Source organism: Lissotriton vulgaris, chromosome 1_1 (assembly GCF_964263255.1).
Source record: "Lissotriton vulgaris chromosome 1_1, aLisVul1.2, whole genome shotgun sequence".
NCBI lineage: Eukaryota > Metazoa > Chordata > Amphibia > Caudata > Salamandridae > Lissotriton > Lissotriton vulgaris.
This window is the reverse complement of record NC_141685.1, coordinates 1,816,329,076-1,816,356,301: the sequence shown is the minus strand read 5'-3', so window position 1 is coordinate 1,816,356,301 and position 27,226 is coordinate 1,816,329,076. Positions and strand designations below refer to the sequence as shown.

Below are 27,226 nucleotides of genomic sequence, written 5' to 3'. Positions count from 1 at the left end.
TTGACCAAATGCAAACCCTCAGAGATTAAACATACACTGTGTGGCTGCCTTCAATCTGCAGCTTGAAAAGTCCAGTGATAATGCTATAGATGGTAGCAGCTCCCATGTACATCTTCGAGATTGCGAAAATACGCCACCGCATGCCTAATTTTATTCTGAAGACCTGTGAAATTTGGAGATGAGGACTTCGGAAATTACTGGCACTTTGTATCCAGATTGTACGCAGATGGTCCGAACAGTGGCTTTGTCGAAGACTGCCTAGTAATCAATGCGAAGCTCCGCATTAGAAGTGATGGGAAAGCTATGGGTGGTAACTTAAGGGATAAGCTAACCCACTGGTTCTGAAGGGTGGGTTCCTGAGTGGGGGAAGGTATATTTCATTTTTTAACCTGCATCCCCAATTAAATGAAGTGCTATCATTAAGTTGCATGTCATTTCTGAAAATGAACTATTATTGGCATTGAAAGAGAGGATCAAAGAGATGGTATGTGTCAAGGTCTTTAGCCCTTCTTCAGAAGGCACAGGAGCAGAACGCCACAAGTTCCCAAAGCCCCCACTAAGATTTCTCAGCCCTACGCAATTAAAGCGCGACGGCCAATGAAACCTCACGGGGGAAAGGGGATTGGACAGAGAAGAGACTGCCACACCGTGTATTGCTTATTTCTTGCAGCTTCTGATGACTTCTTAGCTTCTCTATATTTTCTCGCTTTACAGGTAAGTATATTTCTATCAAATAAATTCACACATTAATCAATGTTACCTTGTCTTTCCTAAACAGTGTATATTATTACCTCCCAACTCTCTTACCCTGTATTTATGTGGCTTGTGTCCTCTTCTATTAAATGTGTAGTTTTTGCTTTTCTGCATGATGTGAACTAAATATGAAATATTTAATACCTGTTCTAATGTCTCCCTTTAATCTCTTTTCTAGGTATTTTTGCAGGTTCTTCACCCTTAATATTCACAGCTGTAGCGTTAAACCGAATTCCACATAATATAAGTAGAACTCGTTTCACATGGGACGGTCTGACAATCCTGACAGTATGCAATAGTTTTGGGTGTTCTAGTGTTTAGTGATCTCAGTCTTAACAGGAGGAAGCATTAGCAAGCGGCCATTCAGTAATGCTGGAGTGCAAGCCTAATGCACGCCTATACCTAGAAAGCATCTAACTGAAGGAAAGGATGAAATCAGAGTTGTGTTGCAGATAACCGACATCTTGAACAGCCAAATGAGGCGATGAGTACCACAAGAGCACATGTATAAGATGGAGAATGCAAAGGACTGTGCCTCGTGTGCACTGACTCTAGAGTGAGATGCACATTCGGCTGGAAGAGCAAAATAACTGGAACAAGAACTAATCAGCAAAGCACGAGAAAGAACAAAGAAGTGCGGTGTCAGCAAGGTCTATGTCAGACCCAGCTGTCAAGGTTATACTCTGGTAAACTGTGTGAAAATTCACATTTTTATTAAGTAGAAGGAAGAAAGGCCTACCAAAATTGCAAGATACATTTAGGTAATACACAAAAATGCAAGAGGAGGAAATTTGTCCTGAAAAACGTGACATCAACCTTCAAATGTGAACACGTGTATAAATACATTCTTACCCCAATCAACAAAAGAGAAGTAAGGCATTGGTCATACAAACCACTCATTTGTGTATAATTAACTTCAAAAGCACACCCATCTACAATTTTGTTGCTTATCAATCATTTTCTTCTAAGGTCGAAACACAAATTGAATGGCTTATTCCACCCACCAACATTCACTGCCAGATTACCAATTTCTAGGTTGCTCAAAGTGACACTTCTGCATATATTTTATTTAGAACTCTAAGGGCCAGATGTATGAAGTTTTTAGCGGCTGCACTTAGGAAATCAGGTAGTTTGCGACTGCTAAAAAGGGTTGTAGTATGTACAAACCCAATTCTGCGAGTTGGTAACCTATTAGTGACTTGCTCCCTTTATCCAACCATCCAATATTGAAACCATCACACCTGACACCAGACTTGACTTAATATTATCAGCCCTTCAACAGGTCAAATCAGACATCCGAACCCTTCACGACCTTATTGTACTACAATCCAAGTCCTCCTGCTTTAAACAGGATCACAACCCGTCTCCACCCCCCAAGATCAATAAATGCATCCAACATCTTCCGGCAAACTTCCAAGCTCATGGTTCCCCACGATGGAGCACAGTCCCACTCCCTAATGTAAATGTAAATGTAAATGTACATGTATTTATATAGCGCAAATCACCCACACCGCAGGTATCTAAGCGCTTGCTTAGGGAACCCATCCTGGTATTCCCCTGTGAGATACCCTGGCAGGGTATCCACAAGGTGAAAGCCAGGCATCCCGCCGCGAGGGGCCGTTGTGGAGATTAAGCAAGCTATTGCCCAGAGTCGCAGAGTGTGAACCCGTGAGTCGAGTAGGCACCGGAGCGAGAATTATCGAGTACGTGGAATTATTGAGCCCAAGTCCCGTCGAGGCGGGGAATTGAACCCTGGTCCAGGGCCGATCTCAGCTTCCGGGTCTGCCGCCTCTAACCCCTGAGCCACACTTCTCCACTACTGCCATCTCACGCCCCATCAGGGGACTAAACTTGCTATCTGACTCAGATCTAGTGGCCCTCCGACGTTCGTACAATCAGCCCCACACCCAGCTGAGCACAGAACTTGTGGTTAGTCCAGTTAGCCCCCTTACAGACTCCCGAATACAATCCATCCCCATCAACACTCATAGAGCCACCAGATTAAATTCCAGAGGCATTTTTGAAAATAACCTCACCAGAATCCCCATCACTGCCGAACCCACCTCAATACTCTCCCAGCCAAGGCTAAGCTGTATCCTCCTAAACTGCTGGTCCGCCTCTAGACATGCAGCAGATATAGCTAACCTAATTATCACTAACAAACCTGACATTATGATCCTAACAGAAACCTGGCTAAAGGAAACCTCTACTCCCATCATGGACATTCTGCCACCCCCTAACTATGACATCACCAGACTAGACAGACCAGACAGGCTAGGCGGTGGGATAGCTTGCATACACCAGATCTGCTTAACAGTGACCAACTCCAATGCCCCGGCTTTATCTTCATGCGAATACCTATGCTTAAACATCGCCAACAACAACAAACAAATATGCTCTTTACACGTCTTCTACCATCCTCCGGGAGATAACCTCACTTTCATAGAACACCTCATGGACACTAGCATCAAATGACAACCAACACATGAAGCAAATTTTCTTAGGGAACTTCAACCTTCACTGGAACAACCACAACGACCCGGGGGTAAACAGCCTCAAAGCTTTCCTCACGGACCTCAATCTCAACCAAATATGCAACAGCCCGACAAACGACAAAGGTGCAACTCTCGACCTAATTATCTCCAAATTGGACTTCACTCAGCTCGACTCGATACTCCCTTGCGACTGGTCTGACCATCATGCCAAGTCTTGGAAACCATTAAACGACTCCCTACTCAACCCCTGAGAACTAAGATCTGGAAGAGAAACCTGAAAATCGTCGGATCTGATAGTGCAGCCTTAGCCAACTCAAACCCTCTAAGTCCCCCGGAAGACATAACTGATGTACAGGGGTTGAAAAATCACTACTTTCACTCCATAAACAACCTCCAAGACAAAATTGCCCCATTGCAACTGAAAAGAACCTCCTCAAAAGACTCTAAACCATGGTACGATGGGAGGCTAAATGATGACAGACGCTCTCTTAGAGTAATTGAACATCGCTGGAGAGCTTCACCCTCGACTGCCCTCCTCAAACTTGCAAGAAAATCTAGAAACGCATACTTTAGAAAAATCAGAAAATCCAAAACCGATTTCTTCAGGTCTCAACTAGACCTAGCCAAGAACCAACCCAAAAAACTATTCGATCTGATCAAAGCCCAAACCAAAAGCCTAACCAATGTCCACATTGACAACCCTCTTTCTATTCCGAACTGTGATGAATTTGCCTCCTACTTTGCTGCTAAGACAGAATCCATTAAATCAGATTTACTCATGGACCTAATATCCATCTAAAAAGACAGCTCATCATTGCCTCTAGCTGTCTGCCCAGCTAATGACCTTCCGTTATTTAAACTAAAAAACAATGCATCCTGGTCCCGCTTCAACACTTAGTGAAGATACCCTACAAAAGACGCTAAATGCGCTTAAACCCTCCAATCACCTCTCGGACCCGCTCTCCGCGAACTACACAAGAGACTTCATTCCTCTCTTACTACCTCTCTGGACGAAGATCATTAACACATCCCTTCTTCAAGGTACCATTCCGGAAATCCTGAAAACTGGACAGGTCTCGCCTATCCTAAAGAAAACCACAGCGGACCCCACGGACTCTAATAACTATCGCCCGATCTCGAACATCCCTATGTTAGCCAAACCTCTGGAAAAATGCGTCAACATACAACTGAAGAGTCCCATTGATCGATTCAACCTGCTGAACCAATTTCAATCTGGCTTCAGAGCTAGTCACAGCACAGAATCAGCCATGACACATGTAAAAAACCTGGGCCAAAATGAAGCCTGTCTTCTAATCCTACTCGACCGGTCATCTGCTTTTGACACCGTCAAACACGAAACTTGCTGGATCCCCTGAAACACAGAATGGGTTTGTCTGGAAAGGTTTTCAACTGGTTCACCTCTTTCCTCCAAAATAGATCCCAAAGATTCAAGGTCAACCAATCCCTGTCCCTCAACGCACCAGTCACACTGGGAGTTCCACAAGGCTCTAGCCTCTCTCCAACTCTGTTCAACCTCTTCATGGAACCTCTTACTGATCTTCTCAGTCTCTCCAAGATACACTTCCACATTTATGCGGACGACACCCAATATATACATCAAAATCCACTCCCTGGAGGACATCAAGTTCAAGTTCGGAGATTTGCATAGCGCGCTACTCACCCAGAGGGTCTCACGGCGCTTTAGGGAGGGGGGTGCTTTACTTGTCGAATAACCAAGTTTTTAGTTGCTTTCTGAAGGCGAGGTGGTTTTGTGTAAAGCGGAGGTTGGTGGGGAGAGAATTCCAGGTTTTGGCCGCTAGGTAGGAGAAGGATCTTCCCCACATAGTGGATTTATTGATGCGTGGAATAGCGGCGAGGGCTTGATTGGACGATCGTAGTTGGCGGGAGGGGGAGTAGAAGGCCAGTCGCGTGTTGAGGCAATCGGGTCCTTGGTCGTAGAGGGATTTGTGTGCGTGGGTGAGGAGGCGGAACGTTATTCTCTTGTTGATGGGGAGCCAATGGAGGTCTTTGAGGTGGTTAGAAATGTGAGCTTGCCGAGGAATGTCCAATATGAGTCTGGCGGAGGCGTTTTGGATTCGTTGGAGTTTTTTCTGTAGTTTGGCTGTGGTTCCGGCGTAGAGGGTGTTTCCTTAATCCAATCGGCTTGTGACCAGTGCGTGGGTGACCGTTTTTCTAGTTTCTGTGGGGATCCAACAGAAGATTTTTTTAAGCATGCGGAGGATGTTGAAGCAAGATGATGAGACGGCGTTGGCTTGTCTGGTCATCGAGAGGGAGGAGTCCAGGATGAATCCCAGGTTGCGTGCGTGATCCGTAGGTCTTGGTGCCATTCCCAGAGCTGGTGGCCACCAAGAGTCATCCCAGGCAGAGGGGGATGATCCTAAGATGAGGACTTCCGTTTTGTCTGAGTTCAGTTTTAGGCGGCTGTTCTTCATCTACTCAGCTACGTCTTTCATCCCTTCGTGTAGGTTGGTTTTGGTGGTGTTTGGGTCATTAGTGAGGGATAGGATCAGCTGGGTGTCGTCTGCGTAGGAGATAATGTTGAGGTTGTGTTAGCGTGCTATGGATGCGAGGGGACTCATGTATACGTTGAAGAGGGTGAGGCTGAGTGATGATCCTTGTGGTACGCCGCAGATGACTTCGGTGGCCTCAGATCTAAAAGGGGGGAGGCGGACTCTCTGGGTTCTTCCGGCGAGGAACGAGATGATCCAGTCCAATGCTTTCCCTTGTATTCCGATGTTGCTGAGGCGTTGTATGAGAGTGCTATGACAGATTGTGTCGAAGGCTGCGGAGAGGTCGAGTAGGATGAGGGCGACTGTTTCTCCGTTGTCCAGTAGTGTTCGAATGTCGTCTGTTGCTGCGATGAGGGTGGTTTCGTTGCTGAGTTTGGCTCGGAAGCCGGACTGTGAGGGGTCGAGGGATTTGTTGGATTCGAGGAAGGTGGCGAGCTGACTGTTGACGGCTTTCTCAATGACTTTGGCAGGGAATGGGAGGAGCGAGATGGGGCGGTAGTTCTTGAGTTCAGTGGGATCTGCTGTGGGTTTCTTCAGAAGGGCGCGGAGTTCGGCATTTCGGGAAGGTGGCAGAGTTGAAGGAGTAGTTGATGACATCGCGGAGATGGGGTGCGATGATGGAATCCGCTTTGTTGAAAATGTGGTGGGGGCATGGATCAGTTGGCGATCCTGAGTGGATGGAGTTCATAAGGCAGATGGTGTCTTCGGTGGCGATTGGGTTCCTGGCGCACAGGTTGTTGGAATGCGATTTTGGTTCGGAGGTGGGTGGGGAGGACTGGTCTTCGGACTGGTTTTCAAAGCTGTTATGTATATCGGCGATTTTGTTGTAGAAGAATGAGGATAGAGAGTTGCAGAGTTCTTGGGAGGGAGTGAGGTTGTTGGTGCCAGCGGTGGGGTTGGTAAATTCTTTGACGATGTTGAATAGTTCCTTGCTGTTATGGGCATTGTTGTCAAGTCGGTCCTTGAATGCTGATTTCTTGGTGGATCGGATCAGTTGGTGGTGTTTGCGGGTGGCGTTCTTGAAGGTGGCTAGGTTGTCAGAGGTTGGGTTTTTTCTCCAGGCTTTCTCGTGAGTCCAACAGATCTTCTTGGATTTCGTGAGGTCATCGTTGAACCAGGGGGCTTTTTTGCTACTTTGCTTGAAAGGATGGTTCTTCAAGGGTGCTAGTTCGTCGGCGCTGTGGGTGATCCATTGTGTGAGGTTGGTGGCTGCTTGGTTTGGGTTCGATGATATGGCAGGGGGGTTTTGGTGGAGCGAGGTGAAGAGCTGTTTGGTGGTGATTTTGTTCCAGTTTTTTCGAGGAATAGGATGTGGGGGGTTGTGGGTCGTGGTCTTTTTGTAGCTGAAGTGAACGCAGCTGTGGTCAGTCTAGTGGAGGGCTGTGGTGTGATCGAAGGAAATGTGCTTGCTGGAGGTGAAGATAGGGTCGAGCGTGTGACCGGCAAGGTGGGTGGGGGTGTCGACAAGTTGTTTGAGTCCGAGGTTGTTCAGGTTGTCAACAAGGGAGGTGGTGTTGCTGTCGTTTTTCTTTTCCAGATGGAAGTTGAGGTCTCCTAGTAGAATGTAGTTCTCGGAGGTGATGGCATGTGGGCTGATGAAGTCAGTGATGTCTTCACTGAATTTTGTGCGGGATCCTGGTGGTCTGTAGATGAGGGTGCCTCTGAGTGTGGTCTTGGGGTTGGTGTGGACCTAAAGGGGAGGTGTTCGGCGTTAGCGAGTTTGTCTTCGGAGCTGGTTGTGATGCGGATGGTGTTCTTATGGACGATGGCGATGCCTCCTCCTGTTTGGTTGATGCGGTCTTTTCGGATGATCTTGTAGTCATCTGGGATGGCTATGGCGATGTCGGGCGCTGATGAGGCGTTCATCCAGGTTTCTGTAAGGAAGGCGACGTCCGGCGAAGTGGTGTCGAGAAGGTTCCAAAGTTCAATGGAGTGTCTGTGGACCGAGCGGGTGTGGAGTAGGATGCACTTCAGGTGGTTAGTGTCGGAGCTCTGTTTGGAGTCTGTGGATTTAGTGTGGGTCCTGATGCAGTCGAGCTTGCAGGAGTGGCAGGTGAAGGGTCCATGGGTGTGTCCTGGGGCGGCTTGGTAGCAGTCTTGGAGTCGGCCGGGGTTGAGTGCTGAGAGGGAAGCGGCATCATACGTAATGCGGGTGGGCTGGGATTTGCGAGGACCAGGGGGTCGGGCGCGGTCCAGGCACGGACGGGCATAGACGGGCTTAACTGTGGCGCACCTTCGGCGCGCATGGGGCGCGACGGCTGCGCGCAAAAGCATTTGTCATAAGTAGATAGTGGAAGGGGGAGGGGCGAGGGAGAATCAGCTGGGAGGCGGTAGCGGGGTGGAGGTCCGGGCAGGGAGGCACAACAATAAACTACAAAATGGCTGCAGGCCAAAAGCGAAACTGGATTGGGGCACAAGGCAAAATATACGCTATGCACAGATCTAAATCCAGCCTTCTATGAACGCAATGCACAAGGTGAACTATACAGCTTAAGGCAGCCAATCACTACACAATGCTGTTAGAAGCGCGATTTCCAAACATAGCGCTATGATCAATCTTTAAGTCGTGCAGCAGACAGGCACCAACGCGCGTTTAACAAACAAAGCGCAACAATACAATCACAAATGGCAAGCAGGTAACAAAGGCAATGCAAGTAGGCAGTCTGGCGGTGCAAAGCGCTAAGATACCGCAACAGTGCTGGGAGCTGCGTGGGGAGCGACCGCTTCTGAAGCCTTCAGGACGGTCACAGCGTAACTGCAGGCAAGTAACGCCTACAGTATCAGAGAGAGGGAGGAGCAGCTGGGAGGCAGTAGCGGGGTGGAGGTCCGGGCAGGGAGGCACAACAACAAACTACAAAATGGCTGCAGGCTAAAAGCGAAACTGGATTGGGGCACAAGGCAAAATATACGCTATGCACAGATCTAAATCCAGCCTTCTATGAACGCAATGCACAAGGTGAACTATACAGCTTAAGGCAGCCAATCACTTCAAAAAACCCAAACTTGGCTGGCGGAAAACCATTTGAAACTTAACGCCCTCAAAACGGAATTCCTTTTGATTGCTCCTCCTAACAAAACTCACTCCATCCTGGACTGGATGAAGCACCTAACAGCTCTCAATGGTCAACCACTCATAGTCGACTCAGCAAAATCTCTTGGGGTAACGCTGGACAATCAACGCAAGATGCAGAAACACATCAGCTCCTCTACAAAAGGAGCCAATTTCCACCTAAAGACCCTGCGAAAACTGAAACCCTATCTGCCCGTCCACAATTTCAAACAAGCTGTGCAAGCTCTAGTTATCCCCCGCGTAGAATATGGAGCAGTGGCCTTATGCAGCCTCCCAAGATCTTCGACAGCCCCGCTAAGAGCCACGATCAACTCAGCGGCGAGACTTATCACTGGCTCTAAGAGAAACACTCATATATCCCCAGACTTGAGAGCCCTCAACTGGCTTCCGTTTGAAGCCAGTATTCATTTAAAAATCGCATGTATGACGCACAAGGCCCTCCACCACAAAGCCCCACAGTACATAGCTCAGAAACTGGTGCTCTCAGCGGGCAGCAGATCTTCCAGGAGTGCCAAGACTCTTCTTCTACAACCTCAACGATTTGCAAAGAAAAAAACGTATAACCGGTCCTTTACTGGTATGGCTCCTGGGATATGGAACTACTTGCCCATTGAAACACGAATGAACCCTTCCTCCGCCACCTTCAAATGAGAAGTGAAAGCTATCCTCATGGCTAAATTCACGTGAACTTTTTGTCTATTCAATATACTGTATTACTTGCTGTGTCTTGTGCTCATATTCGTCCTGCTGTTTATATTGTTTGCGCTAGCTTAGCACTGTATTCTCTAGATTTAGTACTATTATAACCTACTCACTTTATTCGTGGTAGACTATATCCCACCATCTACTTTGACTTGTAAAGCGCTCTAATACTCGCAAAAGTCTTGTTCGCGCTATATAAAACCTTCAAAAATAAAAAAATAAAAAAAATAAAAAAATCCCCTTCCTAAAAGTGAGTCGCTGTAGCATGTACGATTGTTTTGAGACTGCAAATACGGTCGCAAAACACTCACAGTTACCTTCCCCTTTTTGAATGTATGCAGAAATATTTTTCAAGAGCAGGCAGTTGTCCCTTCCTGCCCTTAAAAATTAAAAGAATATATTATTTTTCTTTTAAACGGATCTTGCTTTCCTTTAAGGAAAATGGTCTGCATTTGAGAAAAAAAATATTGCTTAATTTAAAAAGCAAGCGCAGACATGGTGGTCTGCTGTCTCCTGACGGCCACCATCTCTGTGTTCGTTTCCAGTCCCAATTGCTCGAAAATTGAGACCTGCCTCATGTATATTGATCAGGCATGTCTTTTTCGACCTATTGGGAATCGCTAAATGTGTCTGAGACATATTAGTATATTCCGTTTGGTAAGTCATAAATCGCAAGTCGTAAAAATTCGCAATTTGTGACCTGCAGAATGGAATGGTTGTACATCTGGTCCTAAGACACATTGATAGCTACTGAAAAAGGGCCAGATGTGCGTAGCTTTGGGTTTGCGTTTTCCTAATAGCGCATTTCTATGATTCGCTATTAGGAAATCGCAACCAGATATGTAAAATGTAAATGTAAATGTTTTGAGCTTATATAGCGCACAGCTACCCGCAGTGGGTTTCCCGGCGCTTGCTTAAGGAACCCGTCCTGGTATTCCCCTGTGAGATTACCCCGGCAGGGTATCCACAAGGTGAAAGCCAGGCATCCCGCTGCGAGGGGCCGTTGTGGAGTTTAAGCAAGCTATTGCCCAGAGTCGCAGAGTGTGAACCCGTGAGTCGAGAAGGCACCGGAGCGAGAATTATCGAGTCCGTGGAATTTTTTAGCCCAAGACCCGCCGAGGCGGGGAATTGAACCCTGGTCCAGGGCCGATCTCAGGCCCGATCTCAGCTTCCGGGTCTGCCCCCTCTAACCCCTGAGCCACACTTCTGTGTTTTACACAGTTTGCCGCAATTGACGTAGTACTTATTTGAGGATTGTTCCCATGAGGCACAGGGTCAGACTGATTTGCATATGGCCATGTCTGAACTGGGGTGGTGGAGTGAGCTAAAAAATTATGGATTAAACCCAGATTAGTTGACTGGGGGTGAGTGTTTGATTTGCTCAAGCACTCCGTCCATCATCCCCTTTGGTATTGCTTTGTTCGCCCTAAGGTGGTAGGGTATGCCCAGACGTGGGTCCCTTGCTCACTTTCTCTAATAAAAGAGAGGGACCCAGATACTAAAGGGAATGGGCACCAAAAGACAATTGTCAAAAAATCGAAGTCCCCTTCGGTACAGACAATTGAGTAAACCTACTCACATGAACTTACAGGTCACCGTATGCTAGGTATATATGTAGTACTCAGAAAAGGCAATGCAGCAATTCAAATTATATTCAATACATATCACAAATTTATTAGATGCAGCAGACATTAAAAAAGAACCAATATGTTCCAATTCAAGAAAACAAGTCAAAAATACATTAAAATTACATAAGGTTAAAAAAATCACACACAGTACATTGTAACAGGACAGAAATATAAGGAAGAGTTGGATTCCTATTAGTAAGACAATGAGACACAGGAAATTTGATGAGCACAATTCAGCTTTGCGCCAAAACTGTTTACTCTCAAGTTATAATGTGTTTCTCCTTAAACATCGACGCGTTTCGGTGAACCACATAGATATCGTCACCTTCTGCTGCGATATAGAATCCGCCTACGGATGAATCACAAAGTGCCCGGACCCTTTATAGATATCCAATATTCTTACGAACGTTACTTCAAATTATTAAATAACTGGCAGCCACATGGTCCAGTTTGAACAGTGGCTGCCAGTTATTTAATAATTTGAAGTAACGTTCGTGCCAGGAAGCGTAAGGCGTTGGTACGTTGAAGTATACTCTTCGGCTCATTCTGGCGTCTTCTGGCGGCTCGATATCCTTAGAAAATTGGATATCTATGAAGGGTCCGGGCACTTTGCGATTCATCCGTAGGCGGATTCTATATCGCAGCATCGGGAGACGCTTTTCCCCGTATCTCCATACAGAATTAGCTACAATGACATGTGAGCCGAGTATTTCTAAAGGCAATTATTAGGTGTAGACGAACCGCTTACGAGACAAGCCTCTGACTAGTGGAATACGATTAGAACAGACCTCTGCTCAGGCTGTATTGGATGTCGGTGAAACATTCATATAAATAGAAAGTACGCCATTGAATGAAGGCATTGTTATGTCAATGTGAGATCTTGAAGAAATGAATACAAGAAAAGTGTTGAGGCACCATTTGGCTCCTCGTGTCCCCTAATCTTATATCCTGTATAAGATTTTGTGGGGCGTTAATACATTTTCCTCAAGAAGGTGACGATATCTATGTGGTTCACCGAAGCGCGTCGATGCTTAAGGAGAAACACATTATAACTTGAGAGAAAACAGTTTTGACGCAAAGCTTAATTGTGCTCATCAAATTTCCTGTGTCTTAGTAATAGGAATCCAACTCTTCCTTATATTTCTGTCCCGTTACTATGTACTGTGTGTGATTTTTTAACCTTATGTAATTTTAATGTATTTTTGACTTGTTTTCTTGAATTGGACCATATTGGTGCTTTTTTAATGTCAAATGCAACTAATACATTTGTAATATGTATTGAATATAATTTGGATTGCTGCATTGCCTTTTCTGAGTACTATATATATACCTAGCATACTGTGACCTGTAAGTTCATGTGAGTAGGTTTACTTAATTGTATGTACCCAAGGGGACTTCGATTTTTTGACAATTCCCTTGCTCACTTTGCCACTGGATTCAAGATAGCCTGGCGGATGAGGGTTATGAACCCGAAACAGGTCCCAGGATGCTTGTTTCAGGTCCAGGGAAGACATGGCTTGACAGTTTGGGCTGTACTGTTCCCATGAGGCACAGGGTCAGAATGATGATGGATTAAACCCAGGTCAGTTGACTGGGGATGAGTGTTAGATTTGCTCATGCGCTCCGTCCATCATCTCCTTTGGTATCGTTGTATTCTTTTCTGAAGCCTGATTGGTGAGGGTCCAGGAGATTGTTGTTTTCGATGTGTAGGTTAGGTTGTGCAAGAACATATTTCTCTAGAGTTTTGGCTAGGAAGGGAAGATTGGAGGCTGGTCTGAAATGATTGAGGTCATTCGTTCTGCTCTTGTTTTTTTAATAAGTGGTGTGATTTGCCTGAGTTTGCGACCGTCTGGTATCACTCCAGTTCCTAGGGAGCTGTTTATAATCCTAGTCCAGAGGGGTGTTATGGCATGGTTGAGTTTTTTTGCCAGGGAAGGGGTCCGCAAGGTGGGAGGAGGGCTTGGACGTAACCAGCAGAGCAGATATGTTGACCTCTGTGAGTGGGTTGAAATCCTTCCATGTTCTCTGTTGTATTTGAGCTTCTTGGGTTCTATTATACTCATTGTTGTCCTGTAGGGTGAACTTTGCTAGAAATGCCAAGGAATGAGTGGGGGTTGTTGTCTTCATTTCTGGATTTGGGGGTCACATTGGATGATTGGTTGTGATCAAGGGAGAGCTCGATCTTCATGGTTTTATCACTGAAGAAGGCAAGATCGCCATACCGTCCTTTGCATATCTGAGGGTTTTTACGGCTGGCTTGGAGGTTTGTTGATTGATCATTTAGAAGACTTCTTTTGGACGATATTTGTCCTTATCTAGTGTTGCATAAAAAGGAGTTTTTTTCATTTGTGATGTGTTTTATTACATTTCCTGAATTCTTGCCAGAGCTGGTCCAGGTGGGCTGCGGATGGATTTGTTTGTCAGAGTCTTTCGGCTGATCTGAGCTGTCTTCTTTCAGTGTGAAGGTCTTTATTGAACCAGGATCTTGAGGGAGTGCTTTTACATTCAGAGGGGCTACTTGATCCAGGATGGAGGACATTATAGTGGGTGGTGTGTTCAGTTGTTGAGAGGTTCTCTGATGAGGGGTTAGAAGTGACGTCATTCTTTCTTCAAGGTCCAGTAGATTAACTTTTCTTATGTTTCTCTTCCATTGAAGTGTTTTGTGTACAAGCTGGGTGAGGAGACACTTTGTGAAACAAAATGGTGTGGAGGTCCGACCAGTCGACAGGGAGGATGCTGTCAATGGTTAGTGTTTCTTTATGAGCTATGATAGCATTCAGGGTTGTGCCTCTATTTTGGGTTTGACCTTTGTAGTGCTGAGAGAGGTTCTTATTAAGCAGGAGATAATTTAATGATTGGATTGGACTATTGCTTTTATCATTCTAGTGAAGGTTGAGGTCACCTAGGAGATGTTTTTGGTTGGAGTGAGCAGTGTGTTATCATGTCTGCTAGTTGTTCGCCTAAGGATAGTGCGTTACCTGGAGGGTTTCCTTATAGTGGGGCTGATATGTTCAAATTAATTGTACGAGAAGGTGTCTGTTTCATTCACGTTGATGTTGTTCTTGTGCATAATGGCAATGCCTCCGCTGTGGCTGTCCTTTCTGCCTTTCTTTAGGATAGAAAACCCTGGTGGGACTAGCGTGTCCGTGATTGGGTATGAGAAATCAGTTAGCCATGTTTCTGTAATGAATGCAATATCAAGGCCATGGTTCAGGATTGTTTCTGCTAGTTCTGTTGCATGCTTGGTTGCAGATTTGCAGTTTATGAGCATGCATTTGGTCTTATTGGAGTTCTTGATATCTTGGAGGGAGGAGGTCATGGGGATCCTGATGAGGTGAGATGGTGGCAGAGTCGATCTCATTGATATGAGGTTTCTTCCTTGCCCCATGGTTGCTTATAGAGGAGGGGTTTGGACTAGGAGATGTTAGGTTGTAAGATTTGGCTAGCTCTCCCACTTCACTCAGAGACATCATGGGGGTAGGTTTTTATGTCTCTGAGCTTTGCTGTTGAGGAGTTGTGGTACAGCTGCGTGGCTGTGTCATAGCTTGTCTTACAGGATGACTCAGGGATATGGTGATGATGGGTGGTATGTGGACACATGTTTAGGATCTTTGCGATATTGTTGAGACCCTGTAGTAGTTTATCTAGTTGGTTTCAATGTGGTTAGCCACTCATTTAGCTTAGACATGGGGATTTGCTTTTGTGAGGAGGAAGTATGGGATGATCGCTTCATGTTGTATGAGGTAAGGCTGTCACTAATCTGAAATGCTGAATCAGTGAGTTGATTTATGTTGTAAAGGGTAGGGTTTTCCAGAGTCAGAGTGCATGTCAGTGGAAGATAGATTTGGGGAGTCACTGGGGGAGTGATTAGAGGTATCACTTGGTTCTTTAATAGTGATGACGGGACTGGTGGATGAATAGAGTCGGCTTCTTTGCAATGGCATCAACGTATTGTAATGTATATAGGGGAGGCAGTAGGAGGTGGGGGCATGAGCATCTCAGCCGACATCTCGAGAGGTCTGGGAGAGGAAGGGAATTGGAGTATGGTTTGTACAGAAGGGTGATGGACGGGTAGTTGAGGGATGGGATCAATGGTGGTGATCTGACTTAAGCTGATATTCTAAGTTAGGCTGCTAAGTGTGTTGGTGGGTGAGTATACCCTATTCTGCGATCTAGTGGTAGTGGTAGTGGTGTGTACCGGTGCCCTCCACAGTATAGTGGGTTCTGTTAGGGTGGGGGCAAGGTGGGTTATGAGGCGGTGAGTGGAATTAGAGGTGTGAGTCGTGAGTGTTTCATTGAGAGGGAGGTGGGTGGTAAGGGAGGAAGTGGGGTTAGTGGTGTGATATGTGAGGGTTTCACTTTGTTTAGTGTCCTGTGGGGAAGAGTCACTAGAAGCGAATGAGTTTTTCCACAGTGACATGGCATTTTTTTTAGTGAAGGGAATATGGAATCAAAATTGTGTGGAGCATGGCATCATTTGCTTGTACCATGGTAGTCCTGTTTTTGAAGAGGGTTGTGGTAGCATTACCCTTGAAAGTGGATGAGTTAGAGATTGATAGATTCCTGGCAGACAGGATGTCAGTGGCTTTGGTAAAGTGGAAGTATTTTTGTCAGGATCGCAATACATTTTGCAGGAGAGGAGGTCCATTCTCTTGAGGCTGTTAGAGGAGCTGTAGTGAAAGTCTGTGATGAGCAATTCGATGTTGTTTCATCAGTTTGTGTTTGAGATTGTTGGCTGATGTAGATAGATTGGGGGGGCGATGGTGGAGTTTGCAGAAGGGGAGGAATTTCAGGGGTGGTGCCTCACGGCAGCTCTGTGTGGCATGGCAACTTCACTTTGTAAGGGGGGGTTGTCAGGGCACAATATGGCAAATTAGGTCAGTTGCTTTACCACAATACATTACTCAGACTGAGTAGGTTGCAAACACAGGCTAAATGCATTTAATGATGAGAGGACCCTTTGTCAAAGCCAACATGCTTGCCCTATGTTTTAATGAAAAAGTGACCCTTGACAAAGACAATAGGTTTACCTTGATTTTGATGTGGTGACTCCTTGACAAATACAATAGGCCTGCTTTATTTTAAGTGACACCTCCTTATATTGCAATGTTCTATCTGGTGTGGGTGGAGGGTGTTATGACTCACAAGGGGTCAAATAGGATTTCAGAATGTCACCTAAGGTGTCTCCACATAGGGTGTTATGAATATATTTATAAATTAATGGATAGTCTTTAGTAGTGTGTCTGTAATAAATGTGCTTTTCCATTTTTGAAGAAAACCACAGACTGAGTTTTGTTGCATGTCAGAAGACGTAGATTACCAGCCGGTACCACCCCTGTGAGTAGGCCTTGGACCCTCGGCTAGGCTACTTTTAGAGTGTCAAGTGCTACAATGGCGTGCTTGGCTCCCAGTAAGGAGACAATTGTAGACCTATAGGTTGTGCAGGCCTCTCATCCTGCACAAGTAATAACCCAATTTCTTACACACTTGAACAGACCAATAGATGAAGAGGACTGACGAAAGCCCCTTAAGTAAATATGTGTCCCAAGAAATACAAAAAAAAGGCTGAGGACAAGGATAAAAGTTGCATTTGTAGCATGTGATTTCTTGGCGTTCTTTGTTAGAGCAACATGATCTGCTGCAAAATGACAAACATTGCTTCTCAGCATCAGAATGACCTACCTATTCCACTACTTCAGGCTGGAATGTGGGCCTTGTATGCCATACATATAATGGAGAAGCTGAAAAGGTGAGTGCTTTCTGGTTGTGCTGCTGCTTGTACCAGACAAAGGCCTAAAATGTTGTCTATTAATATGCTAGGCAGACGCACTTGATGAAACACGTGGTGTGCTGCAGGCTTAATGTCAGGGAAGTGCTGAATAAGCATGTTGCCTTTTTGCTTGACTAGAACTTGTTTCTCTTCATTCGGGGTCAGCTGGGATGCTCTGCAGATATCTGGTGCTGTTATAAATGTATTTAAGTGTTCCATTTTAATTTTGTGTTTCCTAAATTATACACAAAAAGTGCAATCATAGGTTTTCCCATCATCCATCTGCACAGGAATTGACATCACTCCTCTCCCCTCCCAGGACCTACTGCCACAACATGGAAGTGCAGCAGGCTTACTGCTAGCGCGCCAAAGGCAAGCCCATCCGGCCGTCCGTGCCTGGTCTGCGCCCAGTGCTAGGAACCCTGATTCTCCACCGTCCTGCTGCTACCATGTCACAACCCTCTGTGCCCTCAACCCTGGCCGCTGCTCCACATGCTGCTTCTTTGCCACACCACAACACAGTGGGAGCATTCCTGTGCTCTTCCTGCATGTTTTCAAGCTCTTACTCACACCCAACACTCCCCACATCAACATCCCCCAACATTCCACTCTCTCACACAGTCCTGCAAACACCCACACAACACTCCACACTCGCAGGCATGCTCCTCAACACCTGCTCACTTACAAAACACACCACAGAGATCTGGGACCTTGTGTGTGACAATGTCCCTGACCTGCTTTTCCACATGGGAACCTGGCAGAACCCTGTATCCGCACACAACATCACCACAGCCAACCCCCCAGTACCCACCTCCACCTACAAGATTGCAAGTCAAGAAAGACTTCAGAAGCGGAATTGCCATCATCCACAAAAATACCATAAGCTGCACCACAACCATGGACATGTCATACTCCAACATGAACACCTGTTGTTCAAGCTCCACGTCACAACCAACTTCACTCTAAGTGGCACTCTCATTTACAAACCACGCACCAACTTGTAAGACAACATCATGGGCTTTGTCGCACCACTCGCCCTTGATGCTAGACATTACATCCTACTCAGAGACCTGAACTTCCACCTGGAAGTCCACACCGACCCCGACTCAAGAGCACTCCTAGAAGACCATGGACGCTTTGCCTCACTGAAAGGGTAATGAGACCTACCCAGGTTGTTGGACACCTCCTGGACCATATTGTTTGACAAATTCAGCAATACCTGAGTCGATGAGCCCACACCTGTCCCCTAAAGAGACCACCACCATGTCAAGTTCAGCATTCCTGCCCCGGTCCAACACACACGCACCTCTGTCAGATCAGCCCGTCGAATCAGAAACAACCTCACTGACAAGGACTGGAACACTCACTAACCAAAACAGAGCAACAGCATCCCCAAAGCCATCAAGAATTTCAGTAATTGGATATCTTCCTGCGCCAACATGCTAGCCACCCTCAAACATAGCAATACAAGATCCAGACTCCAGGTCAGTTGGTACAAGGAGGAATTTAGACTGATGAGATGCCACTGTAAACAACTGCAGCACAAATGAAGAATGAGCAAGGACAATGAACAAAAAAAGAGCATTTTCAAATACGCCGTAAGATGCTAAAACCAAATGATCAGGACCACCAAAAGAAGCAAAGAAATCTTTGCTACAGTGAAATAATTCACCTCATCATCGGCTGCTCCAACTTGATCATCCCCTCGCAAGACCTTTGCAGCAATCGTGCTCAGTTCTTCAGCAACAAAATCACTGCCATTTACAGCAACTTAAACCAGCAACCGAATAGGCCTCGTCAAATGCCTCTCAATCTTATTCAAAGTACCAATGCTAATCACTTGGACCTTCACCATCCCTGAAGAAACCACCACCACCATGAAGTTCATCCACTCAGGGGCCCCACTGGATCTCTGCCACCAATACACCTACTTCATAGGACTGCAATCCACGGGTGCCATGCTCACACCCATTCTGAATGTCTCCATCTCTTCGGCGACCTTTCCAGATGCTTGGAAACACACAACTGTCCTCCCATTGCTGAAGAAACCTTCTGCGGACCCTTCAACACTTGCCAACTACAGACAGATATCCTTTCTACCATTCCTGACCAAGGACTTAGAGAAAATCATCAGCAGACACCTCACCGAATACCTCAACAACCACCAACTACTTGACACCAGTCTGTCTGGTTTCAGATCCAACCACGGCATGGAAACTCCTCTCATCACTGCCACAGATAACATCTGCATGACTTTGAACAGAGGAGATACAGCAGTCCTCATCCTTCTGAACCTCTCTGAAGCATCTGACATAGTCTCCCACCCCATCCTCATCCAATGCCTACACAAGAGGGGAATTGAAGGACAAGCACTCAGATGGATCTGCTCCTTTCTGAAATGAAGGACTCAATCAGCCTCGAACAGTACTCCTTGGATGCCCACAACCTCATCTGCGGAATTCTAGAAGGATCCTTCCTGAGCCCAACCCTCCTAAACACACATGATCCCTCTAGCTAGCATCATTCGCTCTCACAATATCAACGTCCTTCTTTGTAAATGGCACGCAAAACATTCTCTCCCTCACAGACAAACTGCCCCATACTTGAATCAGGTTTAATACCTGCATGACTGTAAGCACCGACTGGATGAAGACTAGCTGTATAAAGCGGAACATGTAAGACCAAAATTGTGATCTTTGGGAACAGCACATCATAGTGTGCCTCCAACTGGTGGCCAACAGAGCTAGGACTGACTCGCACCACCACCACTCACGCCAAGCACCTCTGGATCATCATCGATAGCAAACTCAACATGACCGTCAATGCCATCACTCGCTCGCAGGCCCTCTGCAACAATCTCTTAATTCTTCAGCAACAGAATCACTGCTATTTACAGCAACTTCAGCCTGCAACTGAACCCGGCAGACCCTGAATATGCGGAGGAAGATTCTCAAATGGCTCCAAATCAGCATCCGGAAAAAGGTCACACATGCCCTGGTCACAAGCCAGCTGGAATATGGGAAGATCCTGTATTTGGGACCAACAAAAAACTCACTAGAAGGCAGACCGTTCAGAACTCAGCGGTCAGAATTACTCTCAATCTCCCCCGCCACACTCACATCACACCACACCTGAAGGAGCTCCACTGGCTCCCATTTCACAAACTAGCACAATTCAAAATTCACTTCCACACTTTCAAGCCACTACACAACAGTGGCCAAGCATATCTCAACAATGCATCTGCTTTCACAGACCTTCCAGACACCTCCCTGGCCCAGACTTCTACTTGAACAAATTCCACGCTTACGGAAAGCCAGATCTGGAGGTCACCCTTCTCCTACATTGCTCCGAAAGCATTGAACGATGTTCCTCTACACATAAGAACCACCTCCTCACTTGAATTCCGCAAGAAGCTGAAGACCTGGCTTTTCGAGAAGTCCCACTAGGCTCTAGCTGTGACTTACATCTGCTCAACGTCAGAAAACCCTCCCAGATGACAGTGCGCTCACAAAATAAAGCATAACATAACATGTCAGTTGCTCTGTATGTCAAGTCATTGGCCAGTTTAACACGATGTACATTCATAAATGTTAAACCCACATTTCCTCTGCAAACCAGATAATGAATGAATGAATGAATGCAGACCAGAGGTAACCACATACGTGAAACAGACTTTATATTGCCTGCTTTACATCGCATGCCATTACGTGGTCGTTAAAACAGCCGCGTTGTTACATCGCGAACCATTACATCGCAAGTCGTTACAACTAATTGCTGGAGGGGGCAGAAGTTGGATTTACAATCCAACATCTTACCTGCTGTTGCACAAACTGGAGTAGAAATAGTAAATTATACTGTTCCTAAATCCAGCGCGCCCCCTTTAGCAAGTCATTGTAATGACTTGTGATGTAATGGTTTGCGATGTAACAATGTTGTCGTTATAACGAACGTGTTGTAATGGCATGCGAAGTAAAGCATGCGTAGTAAAGACATACATTCCCACATACTTGTGTGGATTTTTACATAACTTTCAAATCATTACGTTTTCCTGTTGTGGGAAACACACCAACTCAACTGGGCACTACATAAACTTGGCCTATATTTATATTATTGCATCTGTTAAAATATTTATCACTGCAAAAATTCTACGGTATTTGAATATTTGAAGAGTACTCTAGAACTACCTTTAAAACTAATACATTTTTAACCAATTTCTTTACTTGAATAACTGTGTTGTATCACTTCCTCCTCTACTTTTCAAAATGTTCTTGAGCGAAATCCACGGGCTGTTTTCGCACCGAAAGACTCCCGTGCTCCACACATTTCAAGGCTGATTTTACGGCCCGCTACTTTTAAATTTTACCAGCACCACAAATTAGAAGGGGTAGAAGGAGAAGGAGATTGCAAGCTTTCGTTAATTCACTTATTCGAGGGCACATATGAATAAAAATAGGAATATGCATTATTTACTAAAGTATTCATGAGAAAATGTAAATACATGGTCATCTTTACCATTAAAGCATGTGCAGCTGTGCAGTTAACAGAATCGTAAAAAACATGGACGATCTCAAGGAAACCAGCCTGAATTCCATAAAAGACTTTAGGTACGCAACGCCCACACTCACCTCATATGTTGTCTTTCTTTTATCCAGTCCTGTAAGACCATCTGTGATTCAGCATCCCGGTAAACCTGGGTGAAAGAGGGGAGATTTATTTCCTAAAACCAATAGGAAACAGGGTAGTAACAGAACTACTCAGATTTGTACATTGATCAGACGCCGGTCATTATGATTATTCGTACCGATTAGCCAATGAACAAAAAACATTGAGTGTTTTGTCGTATGTGTTTTGTGTTTGTATGTAGATTATAGTGGTGCACCATACCTATTGAATGTAATTGATTATGTTACCGGATTTTATGGATTTTACTGTAAAGTTATGACGATTTTTAATTGTACCAGTGAGGTTCTATTTGTTTTTAATAAATATAGAATATTTGAGAATAACTTTGTTTGTTTAGAGGCACTATAATTGTAAGTGGGGTTTAGATGAATATATGAAGTGGAACTGAGATAGGTACTGCATGATTGGTAGTGCTTTGAAAAGTTTGAAACCAAAGGGAGTATTTACTGGATGTCACAAACAATGCCAAATACTACCAGCGGACCTGGATGCATCAGGAAGAAGGGACCATCACATCAGAAGCAAGTTGTAGGCTTCAGCGGCGTATGAGCCCACTTGTTTATGGATGTTAGTAGCAAGCAGTCAGCCACTGACGTTTCATGGGCCTGCTTGTAACCAGAATATAAACTTGCTAGTGTTTTAGAGCATTTATATTTTTTGCATGTTTTTTTAAATGGCGCAGCCAGCCCACTCTGCTTCTTTTATGGCAGTTGTGCGTGGCCTACAGCATTACAAGCAGGACATCACTGTGGAGAATGTCACTTATGACTTAGTGCCTAGGGTGTTAGACTCTCAGTCTAATACGGGTTCTCCAGGTTCTGCTCCGCGGCCTTCCTCTGCTGAACACGTTTTTGTTGTCTTTGAGGAGTCTACCACTTTTTCCCTGCTGACCAGCTTGCACGCCCTCCCTTAAACATGGTAAAATTGCAGATATCAACTTTTCCAGACAGACCAGTGAGGATACATTTTGCCATAAAAGATGTCGATTCACAGTCACTTATTGTTTTAGCCTATAAAAATAAGACAATCAATACACCACGGAAACAAGTTAAACTCTTGGCATGAAGCAACCTATAAAACTACTACATTGTCAGCTACAGAGAGACACAAATTGATATAATTGTTGCCCCCCTCCCCGAACCCACTCAACATACAAATGAAGAAACATAATTTGTAATAAAAAGTAAGTAGTACAGTTCTATTGCGGACGCCTCATGCCTAAAAATGTCCTTTCCACTTGTAACATGCAAAGCACATTTGCTAAGGGCTCATAGTTTGGGCCATTATCAAAACACATATCTACATTCTAAAAGAATGGTATACCACCCACAGACAACCCGACATTGAATAGCAGCTCCTAAAATAGGGGAAAGAGCACGTGCTGTTAGAAGAATCGGGCACTATGTATACACTTAGAATATTGCAGTCCCCACTGTAAACTGAATATCAATAAAGTGCAGGAGATATTTCTAAAATGTTCCTGTTGTAACTTCACTTGCTGTGACTTCCCCTTACCCACCCCTCACCCTTCTCCCTCCTTGGTATGGTCCGCTCTGTCTCTGGGAGCGCGAGTTAGAATGTTGACAGTGAGAGTAAGCCGCCAAGCTGGAAGCACCTGTTTACTTATGACTAATAAATTCATACTTAGAACCCTCTTGGAGTAGTGATTCTTTACTACATTTTTGGCGACGAGGACGTGGAGCTGAGCCAGGGTCAGTGTGGTGTATTCCCCCTGGATAAATTTGATGCTTGTGCGGAGATCTGAAGTGAAAAGGAAGACTCACCCAGTTGATGAATGAAGATCAAAGGACAACGGACAGGAAACCAAGCTGAGCCAGGGTCAGTGTGGGTCTAAGAAAAGAAATCTGGTCGCTTTATTCTGGAATCCACGCAGTCTTCAGCCTAACGGGTTCCCGTTAAGGAGCGTGAGGCTAAGAGTGAAGCAGTCGAAGTTAATGGACGCACGACTAACGGAGGCATTGTTCTGTTCCTGGCACTGAGTGGGCGCCCCCTCGCACCTTGCTGTGTCCCCTCCGTGGTTTGTGAGGACTGGTGTGCGGGCCGTGAGAAGCAGGGAACACTCGTGAGGGAGAAGACGTAGCAGGTCTTGCTCCGAGGAACCGCAGAGTCGACGACAGGAAGTTCCTGTTCTGTAATCGTGGAAAAAGAAAGAGGACTTCGCAGCCTACATTACTTTCTGTGTGAATTTTGGGAGAAAAGGAAGAAAGGGGAAAGTAAACTCAGATTACCTCTGGTGTTTCCGTGAAAGTGTTATGGTGCAGGGAAGCAAGACTCAAGTCGGTAACAGAGGGATTCGTTCAAGTCTATGAGGTGAGCCTATGAAGCTGCGTGAGGAGAAGGGAGCGGAGCAGGGAATAAAGCCACATTTCTGATACTGCAAAAGAAACTGATCCGAGGCAGAGCGCTTGGCGTTCGAGGCATGAGGGAGTGACAGCATTGGGAGGCGGGTATCTCCTACTCCCAGAATTATCAGAGGCGAGTGAATAATAGTCTCAGAGAATTCGGAAGTGTTCATGTATATTATTGGGAGGAAGATTAACCGAAGGGGACCCAAGCTGGATTACGCTGAATCGGAGTGAGCCTTTTAAACACTGTGAGGAGCGGTGAGCGGAACATAGTGTTTAGTAAACTTATGAAACTGAATGGTGGCAGCGCGTAGTAGCTGTGTGAGGAAATATCAGAGGAACAAAGAGTGTAGCGAACTTTTGTTTCCGTGTTTGAAAATTAACTGAGGCAGCACCTTGAGCTGTATGAAATATCTGAGAGGATCAGGGAAGGCAGTTAATCCCTGTTGCCACGCGCGAAACGGAACTGGGGCAGCGCTTTGAAACAGCGTGCAGTAGCGGTGTGAGGAAATATCAGAGGAACAAAGAGTGTAGCGAACCTTTGTTTCAGTGTTTGAAAATTAACTGAAGCAGCACCTTGAGCTGTATGAAATATCTGAGAGGATCAGGGAAGGCAGTTAATCCCTGTTGCCACGCGCGAAACAGAACTGAAACAGCGCGCAGTAGCTGTGTGAGGAAATATCAGAGGAACAAAGAGTGTAGCGAACCTTTGTTTCCATGTTTGGAAATTAACTGAAGCAGCACTTTGAGCTGTATGAAATATCTGAGAGGATCAGGGAAGGCAGTTAACCCCTGTTGCCACGCGTGAAACGGATCTGAGGCAGCGCTTTGAAGCTGCGTGAGGAGATTTCAGAGGAACAGAGAGAGTGTGGCAAACTTCTGGTTCTGTGTTGGAAACTGAACCGAGGCAGCGTGTTGAAGCTGCGTGAGGAAATCTCAGAGTGGCAGGGAGTGCAGTGAACCCCAGTGGTGGTGTTTGATACAGATTTGAGGCAGCGCGTCTAATGAGAGATACGTAATCTCTTTGGATCTTTGACTTGTGGTTGACAAGGATCATGAATCTACAGGCGTCGTGAGCAAAGCATTTTAAGTGATCTCAGGGAAATGCAAGAAACTAGACCTTCAAATTAAGAACCCCGATGGCCTGAAGGAACCAACGTCAGTTACGTAGAGTTACTGAGGGGCCATTTTGAGAGTAAAAAACACCATGTGAAGTAACCCGGACACCTTCTCTGAAGGTAAAGAAATATATATTTTTGGAGGTAGAACAAGACAAACAAAAAAATATATATATAAATAAATATATATAGTCTTTTATCGGAACCGGAACCACAAGCAACAGTATTAAAGTCACTTCGAGACGAGTCTAAATCCAGAGACCAAAGTAAGAGTTATTTTGGAACGTTCCAATTGGGCATTTCACGCACCGGGTGGCGCAGGAAAATAATCCACGGAGCTTCATGTGCGGGAAGAGCATGAGGACTGTATCCTTTATAAGTGAAAATATCAGGGAGCGAGTGTAAACTTTGTTGTCGAAGTAGCTCAAACTAACAGAACGTAGCCATCGGCACTGGGGAATATTAGAGGAAAAGTAAAGAGAAGTTATTAGAAGAGGCATAATGGGTAATTTATCGCATCCTAAGCCATTAATGAAAGAAGAAGGTACTAGTATCGCGGATAAGGAAGAGAGGAAGGTCAGGTTTAAAAAACGCATATCATTCGTCATATCCATTTTTGAGGAGAAGGAAGAACCCATGAAAACAGAGAAAGAGGAGGAAGAATGGACAAACAGTTTGGGAGTTGGAGAATGGGGAGTGAATATTAACAGTGAAGGGAGAGACTTTAAGGGCACTGACAGAAACGGTCGGCAAAAGGTCTTGAATGATTTAAATGTACACAATAAGCGAGAAGGGAGTGCCAAAGTACAAGGGAACAAAATATGCCGAGAGGAGGGAGATAACGAAATGGTGAGGAACAAAAGCGAAGCAAAATAGATGTATACCATCAATAGAGGTGGAGAATTTAAGGGATCTATCGCAGATTCAGAGTCACAAAGTACTGTAATAGACAAATACAGGTGGAAGCGCTCACAAGCACCACCCTCACACGAGCCTACTTAGGCAAGCACCACACAAGGCTCATCAGTAGATAGAAGCCTGCTGGAGCAATCAGAGCTCACGCTAGAAAGTGTTTTTCTCTGTGTGTAAAGCTTCGTTTTTTAAAGATTTAATCCCTCTGCAATTTGACTGAAAAATTGTATTTTATTGCTTGCTGAAACCTCGTTTTTAAAAAATATTTCGTTTTTTGCAATTTGACTGCTAAATTGTAAAATAGTGCTCTGTGCCCCTTACCTGCTACCCTATCCCTGTTTCTGCCGCGGGAAGTCCCGTTTGTGCGGAGGGAGAACCGGGTTGCTGAAATCCACATACACCCACACATCGCCGCCATCTTAGGTGTGGGGGATTGCAGGGACGCGGTGTAGCGCTCACAAGCACCACCCTGACACGAGCCTGCTTAGCCAAATGCTTTCCCGGCAGCGCAGCGGACGAGCGCAGCGGGTGCGCCGGAAACGCGCCGAAGTTGCGCCAAAGTCAAGCCCGTCTGCGCCCGTCCGCGCCGGGCCAGCGTCTTGCGCCATGACTCCTGCCCGATCCTCGCCCCTTCGCTACTCAGCCAAAGAGCTACTTCTGCTTAATCGTCCTATCTGTAAAAATCCGGTCAGAGCTAACTGTTCAGACTCCCTCACAGTCCCTACATGCCTGACCTGTGGCTATCGACCTACCATCTGCAATCATCTGAGTCTGGAAGCCTCTCCTGCTTTCAGGAGAAGGACTCTAAAATGCATTCTATTAAACATTAGATCCATGCCAAAACATAAATCCGAAATCGAGGCGTTCATAACTGATCACGATATAGATGTAATGTTCCTTACTGAGACCTGGTCATCGGAGGCCTCTGGTCCAGATTGGAACATAGCAGTTCCGGAGGGATTTTTTGTAGAGTTCCTCAACCGACCTAGAAGGACAGGCGGGGGCATTGGTATCATCTCCAAGTCCCATCTAAAAATATTCTGCCTACCAGAGTCAAATATGGAGGCTGAAGCCTTGAACTTCAAAATCAAATGTAACAACTGTCTGATTTTTGCTGGCTTGCTGCTCTACAGACCCCCAGGGCCAAAAGCTCCCTTCATCACTGCTCTCCATACATATCTGGAATCCACCACGGACT

General features: G+C 45.5%; 1 protein-coding gene across 3 annotated transcripts in view; it reads right to left on the bottom strand.

Moving 5' to 3' along the window:
- Positions 1-27,226, bottom strand: part of NT5DC3 (5'-nucleotidase domain containing 3) — a 391,194-nt gene that overhangs the window by 36,056 nt on the left and 327,912 nt on the right. For all 3 annotated transcript variants that reach the window (XM_086919171.1, XM_086919172.1, XM_086919173.1), the window contains exon 13: positions 21,575-21,639. In XM_086919171.1, the coding sequence (XP_086775297.1) occupies positions 21,575-21,639 (65 nt within the window). The remainder of the gene's footprint in view (positions 1-21,574; positions 21,640-27,226) is intronic.